Source organism: Elgaria multicarinata, chromosome 12, assembly GCF_023053635.1.
Source record: "Elgaria multicarinata webbii isolate HBS135686 ecotype San Diego chromosome 12, rElgMul1.1.pri, whole genome shotgun sequence".
Lineage (NCBI taxonomy): Eukaryota > Metazoa > Chordata > Lepidosauria > Squamata > Anguidae > Elgaria > Elgaria multicarinata.
In genome coordinates, this window is record NC_086182.1 from 6,756,195 (window position 1) to 6,782,521 (window position 26,327).

The 26,327-nt window shown below is 48.9% G+C and overlaps 1 protein-coding gene across 1 annotated transcript in view; it reads right to left on the reverse strand.

Annotated features, from left to right (window-relative positions):
- Nucleotides 1-26,327, reverse strand: part of FAM178B (family with sequence similarity 178 member B) — a 123,668-nt gene that overhangs the window by 87,267 nt on the left and 10,074 nt on the right. Inside the window, exon 2 of the mRNA XM_063139469.1 lies at nt 3,880-3,970. Coding sequence (XP_062995539.1) covers nt 3,880-3,970 — 91 coding nt within the window. The remainder of the gene's footprint in view (nt 1-3,879; nt 3,971-26,327) is intronic.

The window sequence follows — 26,327 nt, forward strand, 5'->3', positions numbered from 1 at the left end:
ATTTGCGATCGTCAGAATCCTGCTGGTCACTCCAAGACAAACAGGCTGTCGTCACAAAGAACTTCGACGGCGGGGCCTTCCCTCATGAGGTGGAAATTCTTAACATCCTTCAAATGCCTCTTGAAAAACATCTTTTAAGACAAGCTTTCCCTGGTCTATAACTTATTCTGGTTTTATATGACATTATTACATTTTTATAGTTTTAAATCTTGATTTTTGTATAGTATGGTTTTAATTGTAAAACCCCCAGGGATGGCTGTTGGGCAGTATAAATATGAAATAAATAAATAAATCAATCAATCAATCTCTGTGGCTCATAGGGAACATTTCAGTGGATTCAATTCATATCCAATTAAAGTCAATGGCAAAACCTTTTAAGCCTATTCAGAATGACATGCCCCCACCCCATGATATAGAATCATATATGGGGGAGGGCAGGGATGAGTCAATTGGCTCCACCAGCTGTGCTCATATATGGACGAGACCAACGTCCTATCTAGGCCTACCTATGGGAAGATATAGGATGCTACGGGAGGCTGCATGTCACACATTGCTCACCTTTGCTGTAAAGCGTTGTATATGGTAGATGTCAGCAACAGGAGGACTTGGGTGAAATCCAGACCTTCCGAGGACTGCCGCTTGACCCCTTGGCTGCCAACGCGGGGGCAAAAGAGGTGAGGGGAAAATGAAGTCTGGGGCAACGGGACTTCTTGGCAGTCCACCCTACAAAGTGGGGAAGTGAGGTGCTGGCACATAACTCCCCAATGGCTTCTTCAAGAGGCCCTCTAGGGAAACTACTCAGTGACCCAAGGCAGGCATGGAAGGTTTTATGGCAGTGGTGAAGAGCCTGAGCTGTAAAGCAGGAAGTGCTTTGCCTCTGCTATGACCTCACTAGGAAGCCTTAGGCAAGGCGATGTTCTACCATCACTTGCCCCTGATAGGTAGGAGATACTCGTGTTACCTACCTTACAGGGCTGTTGCAAAGATTACTGAGATAACGCACACGAAGCACTTTGAACATTCTAAAAGCACAATATAAATGCCGGCTATTGTTATTACAAAACAGACAAATAAAGCAGAGTAAATATAATATTAAATGATTACTATGATTACTGGTAACCTCCAAATTAGATTACTGCAATGCGCTCTACATGGGGTTGCCTTTGAAGATGGTTCGGAAGCTGCAGCTTGTGCAAAATGCAGCGGCCAGATAGATAACTGGAACAAGGAGGTTTGAACATATAACACCAATTCTGGCCCGCTCACATTGGCTGCCTATACATTTCCGAGCCCAACTCAAGGTGCTGGTTTTGACCTATAAAGCTCTACATGGCTTGGGACCACAATACCTGACGGAACACCTCTCCCGACATGAACCTACCCGTACACTGCGCTCAACATTTAAGGTCCTCCTCCAAGTGCCTACTCCAAGTGCAGCTTGGAGGATGGCAACAAGGGAGAGGGCCTTTTCAGTGGTGGCCCCCAATTATGGAATGATCTCCCCAACAAGACATGCCTGGCGCCAACATTGTTATCTTTTCAGCGCCAGGTCAAGGCTTTTCTCTTCTCCCAGGCAGTTAACAACATATGCTGAGTTTTTAACTCACCCTAGAATAGTTGTTCTAAATGGATATTGTTGTTTTTATGCTTTTGATGCTTTTACATTTTTGTATATTTCTTTTTAATATTCACTGTTTTTAACCTTTGTAAACTACCCAGAGAGCTTCGGCTATTGGGCAGTGTACAAATGTAATAAATAAATAAATGACCAAGTTTTACATTATTGGCTAAACAGTTGCCATTTTTATAAGCAGTAGAATGTTGAGGCTCAGAATGGCAGAAACTCTTTGTGTGACTCACTTTAGCTACAGGAACACACTTGTGCCCCTGTGTTATCATAGAACAGCAGAGCTGGAAGGGGCCTATAAGGCCATCGAGTCCAACCCCCTGCTCATTGCAGGAATCCACCCTAAAGCATCCCTGACAGATGGATGTCCAGCTGCCTCTTGAAGGCCTCTAGTGTGGGAGAGCCCACAACCTCCCTAGGTCACGGGTTCCATTGTCGTACTGCTCTAACAGTCAGGAAGTTTTTCCTGATGTCCAGCTGGAATCTGGCTTCCTTTAGATCTGGGTCCTCTGAATTCACATGTTTCTGCTCCTGTGGAGAGCGATATGTGGGAGATGCTGATAGCGTGTGCATGCGGCTAGAAGGATGCGAAGAGCAAACTTCCTTAGCGATGGGCCATCTTGAGCGAGCCTGGCCTCTCTGTCACGTCGCTTTCCTCGGCAGGGAGGCTCTCAGCCTTGATCAGCCACAGACGCAAAGAGCACCATGAAGGTTCTGGCATCGTGATCAAAGTTGGGAAATCAAAGCCAGGAAGGATCTGAACTTGGTTACGCATGGCACATCCCGTTTGAAAGAACACCCACACCCACACCCACACACCAAAAATCACTGTGCGCACCTCCTCCCTCTCCCTTCTTCTCTTCCATCCCCGAGAGACGATGGGACCCAGATGGCGATGGGAACGCCACCGCAGGAAGCAATGGTTACCAAATGTCTGAGGGCGCGACCTCTTGAAAGTTTCTGAAGGGGCTGCGTAGGTCTCCCCAATGCAAGGGTGGCAACTTTGGTGGATTGGGGAGGCTGCATTGCGCACGCACCCACCCAATTCATTGCAGGCCACAGCCTCCCCTGGCAGAAGCGGCTGCCCGGCTGGATTCCTAGGAGAAAAACTGGGAATCTGGTGGCGTGGTGGCCCCAGTAGGGGCTGCAAAAAAGCTCTAGGGGGGGGGCAGCAATTGCCCACCCCTGCTCTAAGGTGTACCCAGGTGCTTGATCTGCAAGACTAGGACAACTTGGAAGACCGCAATGGCCATGCATTCTCTAAGCACAGCGGCATGGAAGACTCAACTGCCTGTGTTGCAGCGGTCCAGGGTACAGGCAGGCTATAGCTTTTAGCAGAGAAGACAGTGCTACAGAGGTCCTCCAAGGCTCTGTGTAAAGGTATTTAAGCCTGTCCCACATGCTCTGAAAGATAGAGATAAGGCCTGCCTACGCTTAGCCATGGGACACACAGAAACAGGGCTATGTGCCAGGGTGACGTGTTTAAGCCCTGAGATGAACCGAAATCCCAGGATTTCTTGGGAGCCTACGAGGAGGGATGCTTCAATGCGAGGATCAGAAAGGGAAAGATCTCCCTGCCGAGGCTCGCCTGGCGCCAACGCTGCTATCTTTCCGGCGCCAGGTTAAGACTTTCCTCTTTGCCCAGGCATAAATATGGCGGCACGTCTTAATCACCCACATGTTTAGTTTTTTAACGGTTTTTAATGCTTTATGTGTGTATGTTCTGTGCTTTAGAATTTTAAATTTTGTATACTTGTTTTTATCTCAATTTTAGACTTTCTGTAAACCACCCAGAGAGCCCTGGCCATGGGAGCGGTATAGAAGTGCAATAAATAAATAAATAAATAAATAAAGGGGGAGCAAGCTTCCGTGAAAGATCGTTCTGAGTGTGTTCTAGGTCTCACGTGAAGCTCACGGGAGCCCGCGCTGCGCTCTTAAAATGCATCCCAGAATCTTTTGCAACATGCGGGAGTTGGGAGGCAGAAACGCAGGCATTCCTTGCCAATCAAGCTGACATAAGAAGGACGCGTCAGCGACAGGACGTTTTGAAACCACCGGTCTGTTTAAGAAAGGTTCCGAAAGCGCGCCTACAACGTCCCTGCTGGCTCCGCTGACGGGGTTTATACCAGAAAAAAACATCCCCACTATTCCAAGAGTGCTCCTGTTATGTCGGATGAGGCTCAGCAAAGCCTCCCCTGACCCAGCTGGGACCCCAACGCGTTCGGACTTCTCCCACGTTTTCTCACACTGACCTGGATCTCTTCTTGCCAAGGGCTCGTTGCCGTTTGCATCTTTCCCAACAGCTTTGCGATGAAGCACAGGCTCAGCTTTCTGCGCAGTTGTCTAGGGGGGAAAGGGCAAGAGAGCATTAGCCTCTCCGACCCTACCCTGGCAAGACTTCCATTTCTGTGGCTGCTCAGGGCCAGACCTTCCATGCCGGAGGCAGACTCCTGGTACCATTAACGGGCAACTTCGTAATACGTATCAGTTGTTAGAACTTATTATTGCTTTGTACACACACCAGCAGGGACAGGGGGTGCCACTTGGATTTCATGCCCCAAGTGCCAAAACGTCTCGGGCCGCTCCCAGGGCTGCCCCTCTACTACCATCCTCCTCCCAGTCACTCAATGGGGGTCCGATTCATTTCAGTAAGGCTCGGAGCAGAAAATCTTCCCGGTGGGTTGAGGTTCCATGTCGATGAGCGAGAGCGGGGAAAGGGCTTCTTGGCTTTTCCTTCTTGGGCGCCCAAACCGTCTTAGGCAGGCCCTGCCAGCGTCATGCCGGCAGCGGTGGACGAAAGAAGCCCTGCTAAATCACCAGCCAGACTTAAATCCCTCACCTGCTCTGGGCTTCAGCCTCTGCCCACCTATTATCATGCCACACTGCAGATGTATCCTGTTTCTCTGTGTCGCTCCCAGAGCACCGGAAGGCATCTGCAAGCGGCACGGGGGCCAACGCGGCGGTGCCAACAGATTGCTCTTTATCGCCCCCAGCATACGTTGGGCGGCCCGAACTCGTCCCCGACACTCGCTTGGAGCCAAAGCCAGAAGCCACCTTGGCTGCATCCAAAGCCCCAGCAGCTGCAATTTCATTAAATCAGCTCTCTGTGCTCCACCAACGCAGATTGGCATAGTGCCCTTTGGGTGACGTCACCAACAACGGGACGGGCAATCTGGGATCCCAATGCCAGTGACGTTCAAACAGACTCCATCTGCCGAAAGGCCAAGCAAGGCAATGCGTGAAATCAGCCGGAGATTGGGAATGGCGCTGCAATACCAGGGGTGGCAGGCTTAGCCCTCCCTTTGCACCATTACCCAGTATAAATCACACACGCACATGATTTCCGTCAGGAAAAGAGTAGCAGGGAGTTTCTATTCTCCCCCTACAGCATCGTGGTCGGTCCCTTTCTGAACCTCTCCTCATCCTATCCCACCTCACCCTGCCCCTGCTTTTTAAAAAGAAATGAAACCGATGGAAGATCCCAGGGCTGTTCACACAACACGTGAACCCACACTCAGCCGTTGAACGTGGGTTGTTGCTAAACCGTCGGTTATCATGCTATCCGAACCCAGGACATCTTCCACAGGGTGGCTTATGAACCATGCAGTGTGGCTTGTTAACCACCCTGAACAACCCAACAACAAACCATAGATTCTCATGGTGGCTTGCTTGAGGAAAACAGCCACACAGCATGGTTAACTAGCTACCCTGCAGAAAATGTCCTGGGTTCAGACAACATGCTAACCCACGGTTCCACAAACAACCCACTGGGGGTTAGCGTGTGGTGTGAACAGCCTCACAACCACAGATCTCCAACATCTCATCTAGCTGGGCTTGAGCAGGGTTTGCTGCTTGAAGGGATGCACGCCACAGGAGGACAAAAGCCCAGGAAATTTTAAATGGTTTAATTCAGGAGTTACGTGCTCTATGCATTATGAACAGAGCTCTTTACCTGTGGCAGAATCTATCTGGGTTTTCTCATCTTTGAAAGTAGCACCCTTTACACAACGCCGTCCACCTCCTTGCGTGCCTCCCGCTCCTTCTCAACTTCTTTCGGTCACAAAATAGACACACACACACCCAAAAAATCTGACTTTTTTTGGGAAATGGAATGAGCCGCCATTTCCTGCTATGTGCAGGAAAAGTGGCGCGATAAAAATGCCCCCTGAATGGACCACGTGGTGTTTGTTTACTTCCTCTTTCTTCTCTGGGAAGAAAGAGGAAGTATTGTGGGACAGGAGCGGTGGCAGAGAATCGACGGTAGGGGACCGTCACCCCCTGCCCCGTCTGATGATGCTCGTAGTCCAAAACATCTGGAGGGCACCAGGTTGGGCAAAGCTGCTGCAGAATCATGTTTTCTCCAGTGTTTGACCTTTGTGGTCATGAAAAAGATACGTTTGAAAAGAACTGCATGAGGTCACTTGGAAACTGGCTCCAACGCTCTACAAAATTCCGCCCGTTAATTTTCCACGGCAGCCTTCTGCCCCTCCATTAGCACACTGCTTGAGAATCCCCGTTTAACTAAAGACCCATTCTCCAGCAGATCTTTGAGGGAAGAGAATATGCACAGCAATTAATTCCTGAACAAACCACTGAGAGTTCCTTGCGGCTTTTGTCCTTCTGGGGTGTTCTTTGCTGCTGGCCGTCCTGTTTCCTTCTGCTGAGGGTGCGTTTGCACCAGCTGTCTTTTTGTGTGATGTGTAAATATTACTAAGAGCATGTGCAGTCCTGCAACTTGGCACGGCTTCACTTACTACAGGGTTCCTCCTACAGGCAGGTTCTTCCCTGTGTGTACACAAGCGACGATCTATATGAAGATTTCACACCAATTGTAGCTTTTCCCTTGACACCTTTCTTTTTCCACACAAAAGACATTATTGTAATGCGTGAAGCACTAATTTTATTTCTTTAGAGCATTTATATGCTGTCCTTCATAAAAATGTACCCCAATGCTATTCATAGTACAGTTTAAGACATAAGTTAAACACAGTAGCACATTAAAACAAAACAAGTCAGATCAGACTGGAATGCTCCTTAAAACTTCCAATGCTTAGCGAAGTATAAAATCATTAAAATGCCTGAGAAGATAAGAACATCTTGAGATATTGAGATAATATGGTGAGTACCAAGTGTACTTTTGGGGGAGGGTGCTACAGATGAAATGACCTGTCCTTGGTTACCAGTAGCCTTATTTCTGATGTTGGGGTCATCTAGAGAATGGCTTCAATGAAAAATCTTAATATTGGGGCAAGGGTGCTTCCAGACAGTCCTTTTAATGTGTAATTATTACAGTTTATGACAATAGCTGGTTCACACAACACCCTAACCCACACTCAGTGGTTGAGTGTAGGTTGCTGAACCGTGGATTATTTTTTGAACCATGGGTTAGCGTATTGTCCGAACGGGACATTTTCTGCAGGGTGGCTTGTTAATAATGCAGTGTAGCTTGTTAACCATCCTGAACAACCCAACAATAAACCATGGGTTCTCAAGATGGCTGAGAAAAATAAGCCACCCTGCGGAAAATGTCCCGAGTTCAGACAACACGCTAACCCACAGTTCAACAAACAATCCACTATTCAAAACACCATACTTAACCACTGAGTGTAGGTTAGCATGTTGTGTGAACCCAGCCAGTAATTTCATGGGGTGGGGGCAACCAGATGATTTAGTCTTCAGCCCATTTTATCTCCCTTCATCTGTTCCCCCCCCCCCTTAACGGGGGAAATCTGCTTAGTCGGAAAGACCCAAATCAGAAGCAGGATTCTTCAAAAGCGTGGATGTTCGCTAGCACTTTGCTCCTGTAGGTTTGGGGTGGGGTGGCTTTGACATTTACAAGGACATTTATCACCTCTCCCTCCCTCCGCTCCCCCAAACACACCAACTGCTTTTGATGTTTTTGTACACGCACCTCCAAAATATCATAGCAGGATCCTAGAATTTCAAAGTACTCTAATGTTTTGAAATTTGTTCTACGTCTTGCCTCTACCTATCTTATTATATTGTTGTCTTTCCCTTTCGGAGTGGAAGGAATGTTTTTCTGTGAATGTCTAGAGGTGGGCAATACCTGCAAAAATCCTTTCCTGAATATTTTGCAGTGGAATTATGCAAGGGAGAGACATGTGACTCAAGGACTTTAGTGAAATGAAGCCTCATGTTTTACTTCTCATGCATTAGAGAATGCAATGTAATGAGAGAGCCTCATCAGAGGAGGCACTTGGTTTTCTATGCCATACTGAACAATCATTCAAGGAACGCCTCAAGACGTGCCAGCAATATGACTCTACATAGGTTGAGGCAGAGCAAATTTCAAAATGGCGAACGTCAGTATTTTAAAATGCCAACATTTCTGTGTAAATTGGGGTGGTTTGGTGGTGGGTTTTTTTGCGGGTATATGAAACATCTGCACCATGGAGAGCTCCTTTAAAGTTCTGACTGGTTCTGACTGGATCACTGGCCTCCACTGACTGGCCAGCCAGCTAGATGATCCCATGACTTCAATGGAAGGGCAACGCCGTGGACTGCTCCCACTGTTCATGAAGAGGGCTCCTTCTTGAACAGCTCATTGCCACAACAGAGGGGCAGTGCTCCCACAAGGTTCGTTATGGGCCCAGGTAAGCCACAACAGTAACATAAAGATCTAGTGCCCTTAAGGAGTGATGTGAGGCAGGTGAGATTTCTTCTCCTCCTCGTCCTTCTTCTTTTAGGCTTGCAAGAGCTTTGTGGAGCTCTTTGGCTTTCGCTGAACCATAAAGAACCTTTAAGAGTTGGAAGCAAACTCAACAAACAGTCTAGGACCAGGCCAACCTCCCGTTCTCAGAGACAGGACCTGCCAGACATCAAGTGGCCCGGACCAATGAAAAGCTCCAGGGCAAAAGATGCCGCAAACCTCCCCATCCAGGTTTGTCCCACTGCCAAACTGCTTGCTGATTTCCGGAGTCTGTGGGTGGAGCTTCAGTGCCCTGTACAGCCCTTTGCTCCTTCCTAAGAACATAAGAAGAGCCCTGCTGAGTCAGACCAAAGGCCTGTTTTAGGGGTGCAGAGCCTCAGACGAGGGGGCCAAATCCAGCCCTCTTGGGATCCTCAACCAGCCCTCTGGGATTCCCCACTTGGCCCCTCCCCTGGCCCCGCCTCCTTTTTCCCAACCACCAATCATCTCAGGGTTTCCCAGCTTTTGTGGAGGGTTTTCCCTATTCTACACGGTTGAAGTGCCTCTGGGAGCAGCTGGTCCAGTGTTTTGTTGAAACGGTGGCCAGCCAGCTGCCTCTGGGAAGCCCATAAATAGGTCACAAGGGCAACAGCACCCTCCCGTTCTTGTACCCCAATAACTGGTATAAAGAGGCAAACTGCCACTGATACTGAAGGTAACATATAGCCATCATGCTATATGTGCTTTTTATACTGTATTTTGTATTTGTGTTTTTAGACGGTGGGTTGTTTTATTATGCTTCTATTTTTTGTGAACTGCCCAGAGAGCTTCAGCTATCGGGCGGTATAAAAATGTAATAAGCAAATAAATAAAATAAAATAACTCATGACTAGTACCCATTGAGAACGTCATCCTCCATGAACTTCTGTAGATGACAGCACCAGGTTTCAAAAGTTCTGTTGTGCCTTCATTTGGGACAGAGGAAGAAGGTGGAACAGCTGAGCCCGGGAGTGTTTGGGGAATGGCCTTTCACATGAGCAGGCAGAAGCTACCTGCAGGCCAACACAGCTGGCTCCAATCCATTATCAATATCCCAATATAAGGCAAGCCAGAGACGCTGTTTGATTGCTGGAAGCAATTGTCTTGTTTGCTGCTTTGTCCTGTCACTTGTCTACCAGTTCCTTGACTAGACCTTGACAACTCTTCCCTGAAACCTGTTTAACTTGGCTCACGACGGACATTCCTGACATCCTGAATTTAGACTGCTAATTGACAATTCTAGCCGCAGATTATCTTGCAACTCCTGTGATTTATGACAAGTCCCCCCCCCCCAGCAATTTACTCAGATCAGATATTAAACTAACCGGTCGGTAATTACACCAAATATCCCCTGGATCCCTTTTTTTTAAAAAAAATAGTTTTCCTTTGGCTATTCTCCAGTCCTCTGGTACAGAGGCTGATCTTAGAATCATAGAATAGCAGAGTTAGAAGGGGCCTACAAAACCATTGAGTACAACCCCCTGCTCAATGCAGGAATCCACCCTAAAGCATCCCTGACAGATGGTTATAGAATGGTTAGAGACATATTTTTGTTAGGAGATCAGCAATTTCACATTTGCCCTCTTCAAGAACTCTAGGATGGCTATCATCTGGACTCAGTGATTTGTAGCTTTTCATTTGTCAATAAGGTCTAGAACTTCACCTTTTGTCACCATTATTTGCCTCAGTTCCTCAGAGTCCTTTCCTGAAAATATCAATTTAGGCATGGATATCTCCCTTACGTCTTCTGCAGTGAAGAGAGATGAAAAGAACTCATTCAGCTTCTCCGTAAACCCTTTATCCTCCTTTTGTACTCCTTTAACTTTGTTGACAGACAACGGTCCAATTGCCCCCTATCTGGATTTCTGCTTGATATATTCTTTAATGTTGGCCTTGCTGTTATTAGTAATATAGTCCTCAAAATTCTATTTTGCATCTCTTATTTTCTACTTTCGTTTCCTTTGTGCACGTCTGTGTTCCTTTTTCTTCTCCTCATTTGGGCAAGATTTCTAGTTTCAGAAGGAACACTCTGCTCGTTAACCACGCTGGTGACTCTTGGACGTGGTGCTGCTTCTCCTGACCTGTGGGATACATTCTAGCTGAGCTCCCATTAGTGTGGTTTTGGGTAACCTCCAGCCATTTTGGAGAGATCTAACCCTTCCCACCTGACTAAATTATGCCAAACTGAATGACACAAAGTAGTAAAAATGGCAAAACAAATCACGCAAATACTTAATTTGCATCATATATACAGATTGCAGAATCTGGGTTTTCCCCAACACAGAATTTGGATTATTTTGTCATAGAACAGAGAGAGAGAGAGAGAGAGAGAGAGAGAGAGAGAGCATTCTACTCAGTGGAGCTCAATGTTCTGATGCAGTCAGTGCTGTACCACGTGGCGCCTGCATGAGTCCTACTAAGAGTGACTGGCACAGTGCCTCCCACTCCAGGGGAGACTGCAGGCTGTCTAACATGCTGATCCAGTCATCCACAAAACTATTAATCTGGAAATGCCCTAAGGATCCTGCCTTGAGAAACAGACCTAAGAAACTGCAGCCCTGGAGGGAGCCAGAGAACTGTCCGCTCCAGAGAGAGACATACGGGCGAGCTCAGCTCAGCAATTTAGGCAGCTTGGATCTCTGCCAACACTGGAGTCATTATTACTTCATTAGTTAGATTAGGAGAAAGACAGCTGCAGAATCTACTGCAGTTCCAGCATTATAGTTGGGAGCCAGTGTTTGCTAGGCAATGATGAACCCTCTGATTCTAAGGCCTGTCACCAGGAGACTTTAAAGCTGCAATCCTATACCTGGGAGTAAGTCTCATGGAAACCCAGTGTGACTTTCTTCTGGGTAGTAGACATGCATACAGTAAGATGGCACTGTAAACTCCTGAACCACATTAGAATTAAACATATTGTTTAGACACATTTACAGCTCAAGCACTACATTTAAAAAAGTCAAATTCTTTGCCCATCTCAACTGAAGGACCTACTTCTTCCGCTAGAATCTACCTATTCTTTCCGGGTTTTAACTGGCGTCAGGGCCTTTTCTGCAGTGGCACCTTGAGTTTGGAATACTCCCTCCAGAAATGTTGATTTGGAGCCAATTTTTTCATCTTTCCAGTGCACGGTGAAACGTTTTTATTTTCCCCAACGTCTAATGGATTATTCTTTTGTTGCTCTAATTAGTTCCATGTTGCTGCTAAGTTGTGTCTTTAGAAAGTCAGTTTGGGTGTTATAGTTCACATTTCATGTCTATAAGTTGCGTTTACATACATACATACGTGGAATTACAGGTTTTGGACAGCTTCGGTGAGGAATGCAGCAGTTTCAATTGCGGGGAAGAGCTGAAGGCAAATGGCCGTGTTCGCCTGCTGTGGGGGAGCACCAAAAAGCTGTGGGATTCACCTTTCTGAGAATCTTGGGGCGTTGCTAGACGTACCGGGTGTTCCGTCGTTGAGGAGCGGTGAAAGCGGCTTTTCCCGTTCAGCCGTGACGCCTCATCATCCACACCTGCCTTCGATTTGTGGCGGAAGTTTGCGCCGGTTGTGCTGCTGCCGCCGCGAGAACGGTTGCGCAGCCACACCGGCCTGATTGCCGCGGCTTTTTTTTTCGCTCGCTGCACGGTTTGCGCACGTCCGAAAGACCGCAAACTTGCGCAGCCGTCAGCGATGCCGCCGCCGGCCCTGGCGGCGGCAGCGGCGGCAGTGCCAGTGCCAGCCGAAGTGCTGCTGGTGCTGTTGAGGGTCAACATTGATGCGCTCACTTCCTGATGGGGGTCGTGGCGGGTGTCATATGACCCGAGGTCAATCGTCTGCATGGCCACTCTGTGCCTACATCTCCCATCATGCCTCTGAGGTGTCGGCGGCGATGACCGCCTCTGTGCCCTGTGCCCCATCCCAAGGAGCCAACCCACATCTGGCCGTAGCCATGGCAGCAGCCCACAAACAGCTCTGCCCTCTGCCAGCCTGGTACCCACACTAACAGGCAGCGTACAGCACCGCCATTATGCGGCCACGGTAGCTGCCCACCGCAAGGAGTCACCAGCCACTTTTGCGGTCCTCCGTTCCTGCGCAAACTGTCACTGGGGAAATAAAAAAAAAAAGCCGCTCCGCCGCGCTGCCCCAGCTGGCGGACTGCGCGCAAATGGCGGAGGCGGCTTGACCGAAGCCGCTGACCACTCCCCCTTAGCACGCCTTTTCCTGCCCAGTGCGGACCGCAGTGACCTCACATCCTCCCACACGTACTCCGAATTACCGCGGGACAGCAGGAAAAGGCGCCCTAAAACTCACTTTTTTAAAGTCGGGAGAAAGAGGCTTCACCGCGGGATAACGGCGGATCCTCGTGAACGTCATCTGGAAGCCTCGACGTGACTGCGGAAGGTAACGCGCGCTAGAGCCTCGTCTAGTAACGCCCTTGGTAGAAGCTATGCTTCACGAATCCCAAGTGCCAGGCCAAACCAAATGCCTTCTCTATATTGGAATTCATGATGCCCCCACTGAACGATCTCAGAGGCAAAACGTGTGTCGAATCAGTTGCAGCAGTGAATGTAAGCTGATGCAGCCAGGTTATAAAATTCAGTGTTGAGTCAGGAATACCACCATAAGCGATGTACTCTAAAAGCTCTCTTTTATAAGAAAAGGGGCTGTGTTTTCAGATGCTGTCCCAGGAGGTGCGGGGAGCACATAATTTCTAAAGAGAAAGGCTCTAGGACGCAGGTTTGTATGGGAGTTTTGCCCTGGAAAAGAAGCCCTGCTCCCAGGGCCAGGGCCAGGCTATTTTGCACACTAGGCAAGGAGAGCTGCTTTCACCCCCCACCCCACCCCAGCGTACCCCCCACCCCTGCCGGAAATCAGAACGTGGAGCCGTCCATCCGCACCCCCACCCCACCCCAGTGTCCCGGCTTGGCTTCGGCTGGGCGGGACGCTGGGGTGTGTTGGCGGACGGCTCTATGTTCTGACGTCCAGCGCGCGCTGGAAGTCAGAACCTGGAGCCATCCGCCCGCCCGTCCCCCCCCCAGCATCCCGGCTTGGCTTTGGCTGAGCGGGCATCCAGCCGAAGCCAACCCAGGACGCTGGGGTGGGGGTGGGGTGGAAGGGTGGCTTTGGAACGGCGCGCCCGGAAGCTGCCCTTGCTCGGCTAGAGCGGCTCTGGGAGTGGGAGGGCAACTTCCAGGCGCGGCGTTCGGCGCCCCCCCCTTACCTTGGCGCTCTAGGCGGCTGCCTGACTGGCCTCTTTGGCAGCGCCGGCCCTGCCTGCTCCTTAATTCTAAGCGGTTGAGGACACGCTGTAGTCCCTCAGGGGTGACATGAAAGCACTCTGTACACGCTCAAGAGTACACTATAATTTCATATCTGCTCTTCTGTTAAAGAGGACTGATCAACGACAGGATGAGGCAGTGATAAATGGACATCGTTGAAGGGGAAGGGGGTGAGAATATTCGCCCTTCAGCTCTCGCAGGAAATGTTTGTTCTATTCATACAGGTCCAGTGGAGCAACACAGATGACCGTTTTGCAAATGGGAAACAGAGGCAACGTTAGCATCTGGGCACCACCTTGTGCTTGGATAAGCTGGGCTGCTTGCAATCATATTTCTATTGTCGTTGGACAGCCGTGGTGCCTCAGCGGGCCACGTTCAAAAGATATGCGCTTATCCCGCGTTTGTTCCTATTGTGGCTTATTCAGAACTAACCGGATTCAGAGCTTTATTCCCATGGGGTTATCTTGCGGGCTGGCCATGACATCAGGTAAACTAACCATATGGGCATGAGCATGTATGTGTATCACACACACACACACACACACACACACACACACACTCCATCCAATGCATTTATCTGGGCTTATCAAACTCCCTGTTGCTTCTGCTCTGGGCATGCGGGTGGGGTGGGTGGGGGAGAGCTGCCGGAGGGAAAAACCCACTGCGCTCCACGCACACTGTCAAGCACAATAAGGAAGGGCTCCTTAGATGTGGAAATTGCGGCTAGGCACAGCGGCCCATCTTCTCATCACCCTGGCACGACAGCAGCGACACGCTGGGCTTCATCCCTGAGCAGCTGCATTCAAAGACTTTGTTGGAAAAGCACTCCGTCAGCAAAACGAGGTGCATTTAATGCGAGGGGCAGCTCAGGCGGGGAGGGAAATTGGCCAGGCACGTGCTTAATAGCAGGCTGGAGAAAGCCGCGGTGGAGATTTAGAAGGGCGTGAGGCCCAGGCAGAGGAATTATTGGAAGGGGGTGTGTGTATGCTTGGCGGGGAGTGAGGGGCAGCTGAGGGCAAGGATGAAGAAATGCTTTCCAGCGGGGAGGCAGAACTGGCGAGTGTGTTTACTGCCTAGCCCGGGAGAAGGTTTGGGAGCTTCCCCTATGGCTTGGGAGACGTGCAGTGGGGGGAAAGGTTGTGGGAGAAAACTTTGGCAGGAGAAACGGGCCCTTATCATGAGAAAGATGAAGGCGCGCCTCTCTAGGATAAGGAGCGGGGATGGGGGGGGGGGAGGGAAAGGAGTCTTGCTGAGGGAGCAACGTTAAAACAAGCCGAAATGGCTCCAGCCAGAAGTCTGAATCCCAAACAGGACCTAACAGGGAAACACATCGGCTCCACCAACCTGCGAGTTGCTGGTAACGTGTCAATGGGGGGGTGGGGCGGGGAACCAAGCGTGTAACACGAGTGGTTCCCTGCTTCTCCCCTGTCATATGCGACAGCCAACTAAGCAGGGAGGGACAGTAAAAGCATGTGCAATGACGTCACATCGCAGACTTTTTTCCAGCTTCGGTTGGCGGCACTCGGGTCTGACGGGGCCCCCTGTAACGTTGGGTTTCGGCCTCACTCTTGTGAAGGTCCAGGAGCTGGCAAGGGTGACGAGAGTTTCTGAAACGCTTGATGTGGTCCCTGCTAAAGGAAACAGCTCTGTGGGGAATAAAGGGGGGGGGGGAATCTCAGCGACTCCACAGTAGCGCCATTTCAGAGCGCACTCCTCAGTTCTGCCTTCAGATTCATTCTGCATTGGGTGACGTAGGAGAGAATCCGTTGTTGTTATTAAGTGCATGCAGTTGGGGGCCTTCTGGCTCTGTTTAATATAGCACTATAGTGTCATCATCAGAAGAGCCCTGCTGGATCAGAGGCTGTAAGCCTTGGCAAACCAGGTGCTGGGGAACATGGGCAGGAGGGTTCATCTAGTCCAGTATTCTGTTCACACACAGTGGCCAACCAGCTGTCTATGGGAAACCCACAAGCAGGACATGAGCGCAGCAGCACCCTCCTGCCCATGTTCCCCAGCAACTGGTATACCAAGGCTTACTGCCTCTGATACTGGAGGTAGCATATAGCCACCGGGGCTAGTAGCCTCTGACCCTGTTCAGACAGCAAGCTAAGCCACGATGGTTAAGCATTTTGAGCTAAACATTATGGCTTAGCGGGTCATGTGAGCATGTCGTGTGAACCACTCCTAACCATGGTGGCTGCATAACCCCGGTTTAAAGCACGCCCACTAACCATTTGCTGCAAAAGGGTTAGTGGCCTAACCACGGCTTAGCGTGTCGTCTGAACAGGCCCATTGATCGCTTTCTCCTCCAGGAATTTTTCTAATCCCCTTTTAAAGCCATCCAAATTAGTACCCTTCATCACCTCTCGAGGTGGTGAGTTCCAAAGTTTAACTATGTGCTAGCAGTAGCAGCCTGGACCAGATAGTAGCCCAGTCCACCCCCTGCCCCCACCCATGCAGATGGAAGCAAAAGGAAGCCTTTGAATATGCCTGAGATGGAGAGGGTTTTTTTCCCCATTGGTGAATCTGCCTTCTCAGCAACAGAGATCCTGTTCCAGGTCCTGTCCCCCCCCCCCCTCCGGCTAACTGAAGTGCCTCGAGCGAATAGGAAGAGCCTTTTCAGTTGTGGCCAAAAAGCCCGACTGGACTCAATGCTGAGCTGAACATTGGCCTATCAAACCAGTACTGTCTACTTGCCAGCTGTCTGGCAGAAGCCCTCTCCCACCTTCTGGTACCTGAACCTTTCAACCAGAGATGCGGGGAATTGAAGCTGGGGCCTTCGGCATGCCAAGGGTGTGTGCTCTCTCGCTGACTTATCTCCCCCCCTCCCCAAATCTTCCCCCACTCTGTCACCAAGCTGAGATGTGGCTTTCAGGGAAGGTTAAATGGGTTTGTGTGGCCTCTGCTGTTTTGCGGAGTTTTTCTGAGTAATTGTTTATAGATTGATGCTGGTGATTTTATAGTGCTTTTGGGGCTGTATTTTATATTTTGATTATCTTCTGCTCAGCTATTTGCTGCTGCAGGTTTTTCTGTTTTGTTTTTGTCATTATTACTCGGATTGTTTTTATTACTGTGCTGTTAGCTACTTTGGATTTATTTTGAAAGAAAAGTGGTGGTGGTGGGATATAAAAAAGTTTAAAATAAAACAAAACAAAATGTGCCTCCTCTATCATTGTCTGTTGCCCAATTGAGTTTAGGGTCTTGTGCCTTGATCTCGTGCCTTTTGCAGAATAAGGCCCAGGCCCTACAAAAGGCTCCTTGAAACTCCATGACTCTGGTGTTAGCCACAAGACTCTTGTTTGGAGCTTCCTGGCTCTGTCCCATGAACACGACGGGCAGAAGGCTACAGAACTACTCTCAGTGTACTAACTCCAAGGAGGGTTGGACTCTGGCCCAGTCAAGGTGCCCAAGAAACCAGGAAGGGGGTCGGGGAGGATCGTGCTCCCTGCAAAAGCACTCGCGAGTGCCTAGCTACTGCCAGGGTGGCCAGAAGGAGGCCTGCTTCCCACTGAGAAGTTTGGCCAATACGGATTCTTTGTGATATGCTGCTGCATTGCTGTTTGGCCATGCCCCAGGAAGTAAATGGAAGAGAGCGGTCCAATATCTAATGGATCAGATGGGACTTAAGATTCATAGCCTAACCTGTCTCAAATCACTCCATACCTCATCCATCATCATCAGAAGGTGGTGGTAACATTTATTCTCATGGAAGCACATAGAGGCTGCATTCAGACAACATGATAGTCAACATTAGGGTAATAAGCAACTCGAGAGTATCTAGGGGGTACACCCCCCCACACAAAATGCTAATAAACAATCGTGGTGTGGATTAGGAACAGCACTGAGTTGACTATTAGTCCACGCTGAGTTGATTCATTCATCTCCTGCCCTCTCCCCCCCAGTCCTTCCACTAGTATCCCATCAGCCATTGCTGCCAAAAATCTATCCTGCTGGCTTGACTAGAACGGCACCCACTGCTTTGACCACTCTTGCCTTGCGACTCGGTGGCCGGGAAAATAACCAACGGTGCCCTCCACACAACATGATAACCAACGGTGGTTCAAATAGCCAACTCTGCACAGCGTTAGTTATTTGCATTGGTTATTTCAGCCAAATAACCAACTGTTGGTTAAAAAAACTCCCTCCACACAACACAATAACCCACGGTAGGTTAAATAACTGTCAGCTATTTAAACCACCATTGCTTATCATGTTGTCTGAACCCAGTCAGAGAATGACTTGTTCAAAGCTATTGAACAAACATGGCGGAGTGGGACTGAAACCCAAGTCTTCTCTATGGTGGCCCTGCGTCCTAGAGGACAGTCTTTCCTTTGAAGAGCTGTCAGAGGCCAGCCCTCTCTTCTAAGACGTCCTCTACCTGACGGGCTGCCTGGTTCAAATCTCTCTGAAACCTGAAAGATAAAGAACCCCAAGAAGGGAGAGCAGAGCAGGAGTCTCGGAGTTGCCCATCAAGAATTAACACCTGGACAAGCAGACTGAGCGGCCCAGTTTTCTCCACTATGGTGAGATGATTGTATCGTGATTTAAATTTAAGTAATTATTTCATATAGATATAAATTAGCACGTGTGAATTCTATGCCAAACTGTGTCATCTTTTTGGAGTGATGCGTTTTTTTCTTTTCGGCAGTGCCGAAGTGGCCACCCCCAATCTACTCAGTCGCACAGGGATCACGTTGGTTCCTTTGATAGGGTTACGTTGTTGACTTCACACTAGAAGCAGTGTCCTCATTGCTGGCCTCCTTCCCTCCGACCAGAATGCCCATGACCTCCTGTTTCTGGATATTTCTGCTGAACTCATCTTCCTCCTTGTTGAGCTCCATATCAGCTTCATCTTTCTAGTCCTTGCTTTTAAATCTCTCCTTCTCTGCACGGTACTTTTACTGCTTTGCGTCACTTGGACCTGTGGGTGGGAAGGGATTTCGGCCAGTGCCCATTCCCTTTTACTGTGAAGTCTTTGAGGAGTATCATCAACCTTCTTTTTTGTGGGGACAACGATGACTTGCTTTTAAATATGCACCCACACAGCTGTGAAGCTGTGCTCCAACACACAAATCATTTTACTGTCAACTGCATTCTGTTTCGTGCACTTCAGCGCCGCATTGTGGCAACCCCGTTTTTCACCTTGGCTTCCCTGCTTCACTGCTCTGCAACTGCACTGAACATGTCAGCAGGCAACAGCAATATTGGGGGGGGGGGGGAAGTAGAAGATTCAAGAGCAACTATTTGCTAATCGTGGGAGCAGTGATTCCTTTGAGCTTACAGCACGAAGTTTGCAACCACGAGCACAAACGTACCACAGCCAAGTGCCACTCCAAGATAACGGCAAGTTTTTCTCAACCATCTTGGAACCAACCTTACCTTCATACACAGTCATTGAACTGCTTCTCACCCAGAAATCTTTCCTGTCACTCAGCAGCCTGTGTCAACACTCAACGGGGCCCATGCTGCTGTTCCTCTACAGCGCAGACTCCGTGCCCGAGTCATGCAAATATTACTGGTAGCGGCAGAACGAACCTTCTGCCAAGACCAGGATGCTGCACATAGGGACGTTTTCACCCACGATTCTTCTTATAGCACATATGGCGGCATATCTTAATCACCCACATGTTTAGTTTTTTAACGGTTTTTCATGCTTTATGGGTGTATGTTCTGCGTTTTAGAATTTCAAATTTTGTATACTCGTTTTTATCTCAATTTTAGAATGTCTGTAAACCGCCCAGAGAGCCCTGGCTATGGGGGCAGTATATAAGTGTAATATAAATAAATAAATAAATAAACACCCATAATGGTATCTTTATGTTTTCCCTTCCAGTGCAAATAACACCTTGGGAAGGGAAGCGCCTTACATTGGGTTACCAGCATGTGGGGAAAATGTTAGACAAGCCCTCCCCACAGGGACGAAGCTTCAACTCAATCGCACCCCCACCCCCATAACTGCTGCTTTCAAACTTTATAAAAAATGAAAATTGCAGGAGATCTAGTCACAAATTGCCTGCTATCTGAGGTGGGTTTTAATCTTTTGCTCCCCAATGCAGTCCTGATACAGGCTGGGCCCTCCAGCCCACCATGTCTGCCATTTGTTCTGTTTGGAGTGAATGGGAGCTTTTCTTCCAATGCAAATAACACACATGGGTGGCTTAATCTGGATTAAGGGGGGCGGGCAAAATGGATACAGCCAGCCCCCGTCTATAAACAACAGGATTGCTCCCCATTAAATATAAACCCAAATTTTCGTTGATTCGAATCTAGGTAAAGAGCGTCACACTGCAGCAGCAACAGTGATTTATTTCCTGAATTTTTTTTATAGTGCAGCTATAAACGTGCACACGCGCAGATACGATGGTACAATGCTTCGGAGTAGAGATGATGGAAGCGATACATTTTATATGAGGAGCTCCGCAGATTCATTTAACAGACACACCAGGAGGGGGGGGGAGGAACGAGGCAGCAGAATCAGAGAATTCAAACTAAAAACAGCACGAAGGAATGAGGCAGCCGATAGGTGGGAAATTGTCCAATCACGCTGTTCTACCCTCAAAGCTCCGTCCACATGTCAAAATGCGATTTAACTCCCCCAAAGACACATCATTATAATGTGGTGCAAACTCGGACATGATCCAAAAGTCACGTTAAATTGCAAATGCGAATATGCGCATTATCGCGGTAAAAACCTGGCGCTACGGCGAATGGACAGCTGCGTCACGTGTCCTGAAACGCGAATATGCGCATGCAGGTTGGGGTAAACAAGCCATATAGACAAGCTCCCGGTGCTGGTTCCAGTCTTTTTGGGGGCCATGGGCAAAACACCCTCAATAGCCCCCTCCCTCAGTGAGTCTTCCTTCTCATGCCATGGTCACCAGCTGCTCTTGTTCCTCCTCCTCCTCTTTCTCGTCATTGCTGCCACATGTTGGCTTGACAGGCAGAGAGCCAGGGGGCAAGGAGGCCAGGTCATGCGCTGCCCCTCCTCCTTCTTACCACCACCGTTGTCTGGGCCAGAGCAAGAGGCAGGTGAACAAGAAGGATGCAGTGGTAAAGAAGAGCAGCAAGGCCAGGAATGGGCCCCTGCTGAGGTGTGGGCTGGCCCTGGATAGAGCATACCATAGATGTGAACATAAGATGTGAACCGCCCAGAGAGCTCCAGCTATGGGGCAGTATAGAAATGTAATTAATGAATAAATAAATAAATCCCTACCAGGGTCTTGATCCTGCTTGCTTCCTGTGCCAGCTCTGACCTTTTAAAAAGACATTCACGCAACTACTAATGTTGCAAGCAGCGTCTTGTAAAATTTGACCCTTGGTCAATTAGGAATTGGAACGGGGGGGAACTGCCATGGGCTGCTAATGCCAGTGTCATGGCCAAAGCAAGCAACCGACAAGGTTGGGCAGTAATCCGAGACCTGGGGACGTGTGGTCAGCCCACTGAGCTGGGCCCCAGGCGCACGCTTCCCCTAACCCACCCTTCCCCAGTGCTCTTCTGGAGACGGGAGGACGTCCTGGGAGGGGAGGACTGAAGAGCACAGAAATGGTGATGTGAACTGGGCATTCTCTTTGGGGAGAGGCAGGAATGGGTGAAAGACCTCTCGGAGCGTGCAGATTATGAACAAATAGTTTACATAAAATCCAGTAAGGGAAGATAAATCCCAAAACGTCTGGCAGGACTTCTTAGGCGGAATGAGGAACGGCGGACATGTTCCTCCCCCTCACACCGCCCAACTTTCTGCGTGATCAACACCACGCTTGGTTTTATGTTTTCTTATCTTCTTTTCCTTTGTTTTTAAATTCTCCTTTTCCTTTCCTCCCATTCTTTTGCTTTATAATAATAATAATAATAATACCACCACCACCACCACCACCACCACCATAACCGGCAAATTAGCAGAACTGTAAGTGATAACTGAAAGTGATTTAATACGTAAGACACAAAACTTAATATATGTCAGTGACCTGAAGGAAAGGGTGAGGGGGGATGACCACTGGGAAAGAAGGTTTATGAATGGTGTAACTGGGAGGAGGAAGGGGTATCCTTTTATTGTTAAAAAAGAACTATCTGAAAAAAGATTTCAATAAATAGCAACATCAGCAACAACAATAAAACTGAAGTTCTCTTGCACAGGGGCCTACAACCTTCCCCTCAGTCACGCCTTCCATGTTCCATTCTTCACTGTCGACATGGGCGCGCTCACATCAGTAGGAGAGAAGGAAGCTGGTATGGTATAATGGTCAGAGGGAGGGAGGACTGGGACTCGGGAGAGCCGGGTTCTAATCTCCACTCAGCCATGGAAGCTCACCGGGTGTCTTTGGGCCGGTCACAGACCTCCCTCACAGGGTCGTTGTTGTGAGGATAAAATGGAGAGGAGCAGGAGGAGGAGGAGGAGGGCAGTTAAGTCACCTTGGGTTCCTTGCAAGAAGAAAAAAAGTGGTATATAAATGTAATAAATAAATAAAACAAGAGCGTCCCCGTGCAGTTTAAGGGGGCTCGAAGAAAAAGGAGGAGACCCAACGTGGTGAGCTGCCGTCCAGCTCCCAGCGGTGGCCCCTTTCCTGCCCCAACGGTCCCCAGAAGGGCTTCTGGGGAACCATCTTGCCCTGAAGAGATGGGAGAAGAAGCAGATTTCAGGAATGGAAATCAAAAGGAGAAGAGAAGAAAGAAAAGAGAAACGGGCTAGAAAAAGAACAAGCCAGCAGGAGAAAAGATGCAATGGAAACCCCAGTACAATCGGATCTGGGATACTTAAATTCCCATCTAAGTGGGCAAGGCAATCACACACACACACACACACACACACACACACCGCCTATTATGCTGGTTTCCTCCTCCCTCCCCAGTCACTTTCCTTGCCTCTAGTGTCTTTGAGGTAGTAAACCTGAGGGCAGAGACTGCCTAATGATTGACTTTTGTAAATCCTCTTGGAAGCCGTTTTTGACTATAAAGGTGGATAATAATAATAGGTTATTTATTTATTTATTACATTTACATTTTCCTTTTTTTCCCCTCGAGGAATCCATGGTGGTGTACATAATCCCCCCCTCCATTTTATCCTCACAACAACCCTGTGAGGTAGGTCGGGCTGAGAATCTGTGACCGGCCCAAAATCACCCGGTGAGCATCCATGGCTGAGCAGGGACTAGAACTCGGGTGTACCGACTCCCAGTCCAATGCTCTAACCCCTGCACCACACTGCAGTAATAAAAGGCCTTCTGCTTCAAATGTTTCAGCGTGGCTTCGCAAGGGAGGGTGGCCGTGGCCCTGCTGTGAATGGGGACAGCCTGGTGGAACAAGGGAGTTAAAACGAGCCGCACAAGCAACGGCCTCAGAGCTCTGCAAGCTGCCTTGGCCCCTAGCCAGTGGGCTGGTCCCAGCTACCAGAGGGAAAAATAAAGCTCAACTCCAAGTAACCTCTCTGGCGAAAGCAGTTCTTACACAGCCAGCTGGGCCGCTGCCCAAAAGGATCCACAGCAGAGAGCGAAGAGACGGAGGGAAAAGAGCGACAGCAAAGGCGCCCAGGCCAGGCCAAGAGCCTGTGTTAGGCTTAGGGGGAGAGGGGAGCAGGGGGGTGATGGGGCAGCCCTGCCATGTGTAGCAAGGCCAGCCATTTCATATTGGCAGTGAGTGGAAGCCGGTGGCTGCAATGCCGGCAGGGTGGTGAATCCGTTCCGGGTTTCAGTCCGAACCAGTCAGAAGAAGCTATCCTTGGAGAGCTCCTTTAGAGTTGACTGGTTCAGACTGAAACCCGGAACGGATTCACCACCTCACTACACCTTGGAGAGCTCCTTTAGAGTTCTGACTGGTTCCGACTGAAACCCGGAGCGGATTCACCGCCCCACTACACCTTGGAGAGCTCCTTTAGAGTTCTGACTGGTTCCGACTGAAACCTGGAGCGGATTCACCGCCCCACTACACCTTGGAGAGCTCCTTTAGAGTTCTGACTGGTTCCGACTGAAACCCGGAGCGGATTCACCGCCCCACTACACCTTGGAGAGCTCCTTTAGAGTTCTGACTGGTTCCGACTGAAACCCGGAGCGGATTCACTGCCCCACTGACAGTGGAGCTCCTGGCCTCCCCTGGATTTTGGGGTGCCAAGAAGAGGCAGGAGGAGACACTGCTTCAGGGAACAGAACTTGGTGGGGGGTCATTATGGGAGGCAGGGTGGGAGTACAGCTGACATTGGATCTCTTGAGGCCCACCAATGCAACAGGAAGTTCCCTTGCACAAGCCCCACTGAAATGAAGGATATGATCCTTGTGGACCATCCCAATTCCACAATTCTACGATTCTATGAACAGGAGCTACCCGCGTGCATTTCCTGTTCATTGCCACGGGGACTGTGATCCAATGTTCATTTGAGCATTTGGGTTTTCCGCTTTCCAAAACGTTACAGGCCAGTTTTGGAAAGAGACAAACTGTTTAACGGAGCTATAATTGTCTGCTATCACATTCATTTGGCTTCCTTTTTTATTTTTTTGAAAAAAAGCTAATTGGAAGCCTCTCTTTTCTTCCTGCGCTCCCTCCCACCGCCTTTCTATAAATACTTTCGCCTGGAGGGGCCTTGTCAATGGGGGATTGAGCATGGAAGGTTCGGCAACCTTGGGAATAATAATAATACAGGTTTTTTTAAAAAAAAGAAAGAAAAAGAAATGTGTATGAAGCAAGAACTGGAATGATAATCATAGCAGCGAGATTTCAGATGGAAATAACACACACGCTCCACGGCTTCTGGCATCACGCAGCACGGAAAGCATTTTTTATCAGCAACTGGTTAACCCTCAAAAGCTCTGCCTCTGAAAGCTGCGCATTCCTGCAGAAACCTGTGCGCGTGTGCGCATGGGGCGGGTGAGGTGGGCTGCAAGAGGGGAGGAACGCAGAAGCCCCATCTCAGATTTCAGGAGGGGGCAAAGACACTTCAAGAGAGGGAGGAGGCAGCATTCTCAGCAAACTTTAGAGGCTTGGTCTTGGATCTATTCGTGGTTAAACTGAAGAGAGTAGGGTTTTAAGAGCATTTGTTGTGGGAACTTTGCTATAACTCATAATAACTCTAGCATTGTTATCAGCATAGGTCAACCATCCCACTTCTTTTTTGGGAGCAAATGTATCTGTGCCTTTGGCATGCGTTCCTGGTTCACATGCCTATTTAAGTATTCATAAAAACACAATCACGGCCAAACAAGACGAGACACAAGAGTAGATGTCCAATATTATTTTTTAAAAAATAACTGAAATGTAGCTATAGGGGGTTGCAAATTTGACTGGAGCAGCAGCAGCATTTTGGAGGCAGGGGCACCGAATGGGCCTGTTCAGACAACACACTAAGCCGTGGTTAGGCCACTAACCCTCTTGCAGCAACTCTTAGCCACCATGATTAGGAATGGTTCACACGACACGCTAAGCCATAATGTTTAGCTCAAAATGCTTAACCACAGTGACTTAGCATGTTATTTGAAGAGGGTCACTGAGTAGCTGAATGTGGGTTCTTGTTGAACTGCAGGTTGTTGGTTGAACTGTGAGTTAGCGTGTTATTTACACAGGGGGGTTGTCAACCATGCAGTATGGCTTATTTTTCTCGAACAACTCGTGGTTTGTTGTTGGGTTGTTCAGGGTGGTTATTCTTATTCTTTATCACGCTTATATACTGCCCTATAGCCAAAGCTCTCTGGGCAGTTTACAAAGGTTTACCAAGTGTAGGTTCATGTATTGTCTGAACAGCCCCAACGGCTGCTTAAACCTTTCCCCGCAGGCTATTTTACTGATCAAACTTGCATGCTTCCCTGCTGCCTTGAGAAGAGAAGATTGAAAGGAGACATGACAGCACTCTTCAAATGCTTCAAAGGTGGTCACACAGAGGAGGGCCAGGATCTCTTCTCGATCCTCCCAGAGTGCAGGACACGGAATAATAAGCTCAAATTACAGGAAGCCAGATTCCGGCTAGACATCAGGAAAAACTTCCTGACTGCTAGAGCAGTACGACAATGGAACCAATGACCTAGGGAGGTGGTGGGCTCTCCCACACTCGAGGCATTCAAGAGGCAGCTGGACAGCCATCTGCCAGGGATGCTTTGAGGTGGATTCCTGCACTGAGCAGGAGGTTGGACTTGATGGCCTTGTAGGCCCCTTCCAGCTCTACTATTCTATGATTCTATGACCCCAAAAGGAGGGAAATATAGGGTCTCTATAGCTTTTCTTCTGTAGGTAGAAAAGCAACCGGGGAAGGCTGAGGTGGAGGGGAAAGCCATTCAAAGGAAAGGGTTACACATCCTTTCCCCATAGTCACTATGACCCTGATTAAATTCCCAGCTGCATTTCAGTTAAAATACACCAAGTTGAAACAGAACGGGGGGCAGGGGGCTGGGATCCTGGGCGTTAGCAAAGTACCGGTGAGGAATCAGTGTGAATTGTCAGGAGCCAGAAGGTGACGAGTCACTCTTCAGACTATTATCTCATTATATAAGGAAGTCACTTCACCCCCTCCGTGTCTGTAAAAAGGAGATAAAATACTTAATGTCTGTTCAAAGCTGTCAGGATTATACTAAGCTAAGTGGAGTTATTATCCTGCCTTCACCTCTGGAACTGCCCTAACTTTTCAAAAGAGAGAAAGGAAACTTAGGGTGCAGTCCCATGTATGTTTAGACTAGGGTGACCATATGAAAAAGAGGACCGGGCTCCTATATCTTTAACAGTTGCACCAAAAAGGGGATTTCAGCAGGTGTCATTTACACGCATGCAGCACCTGGTGAA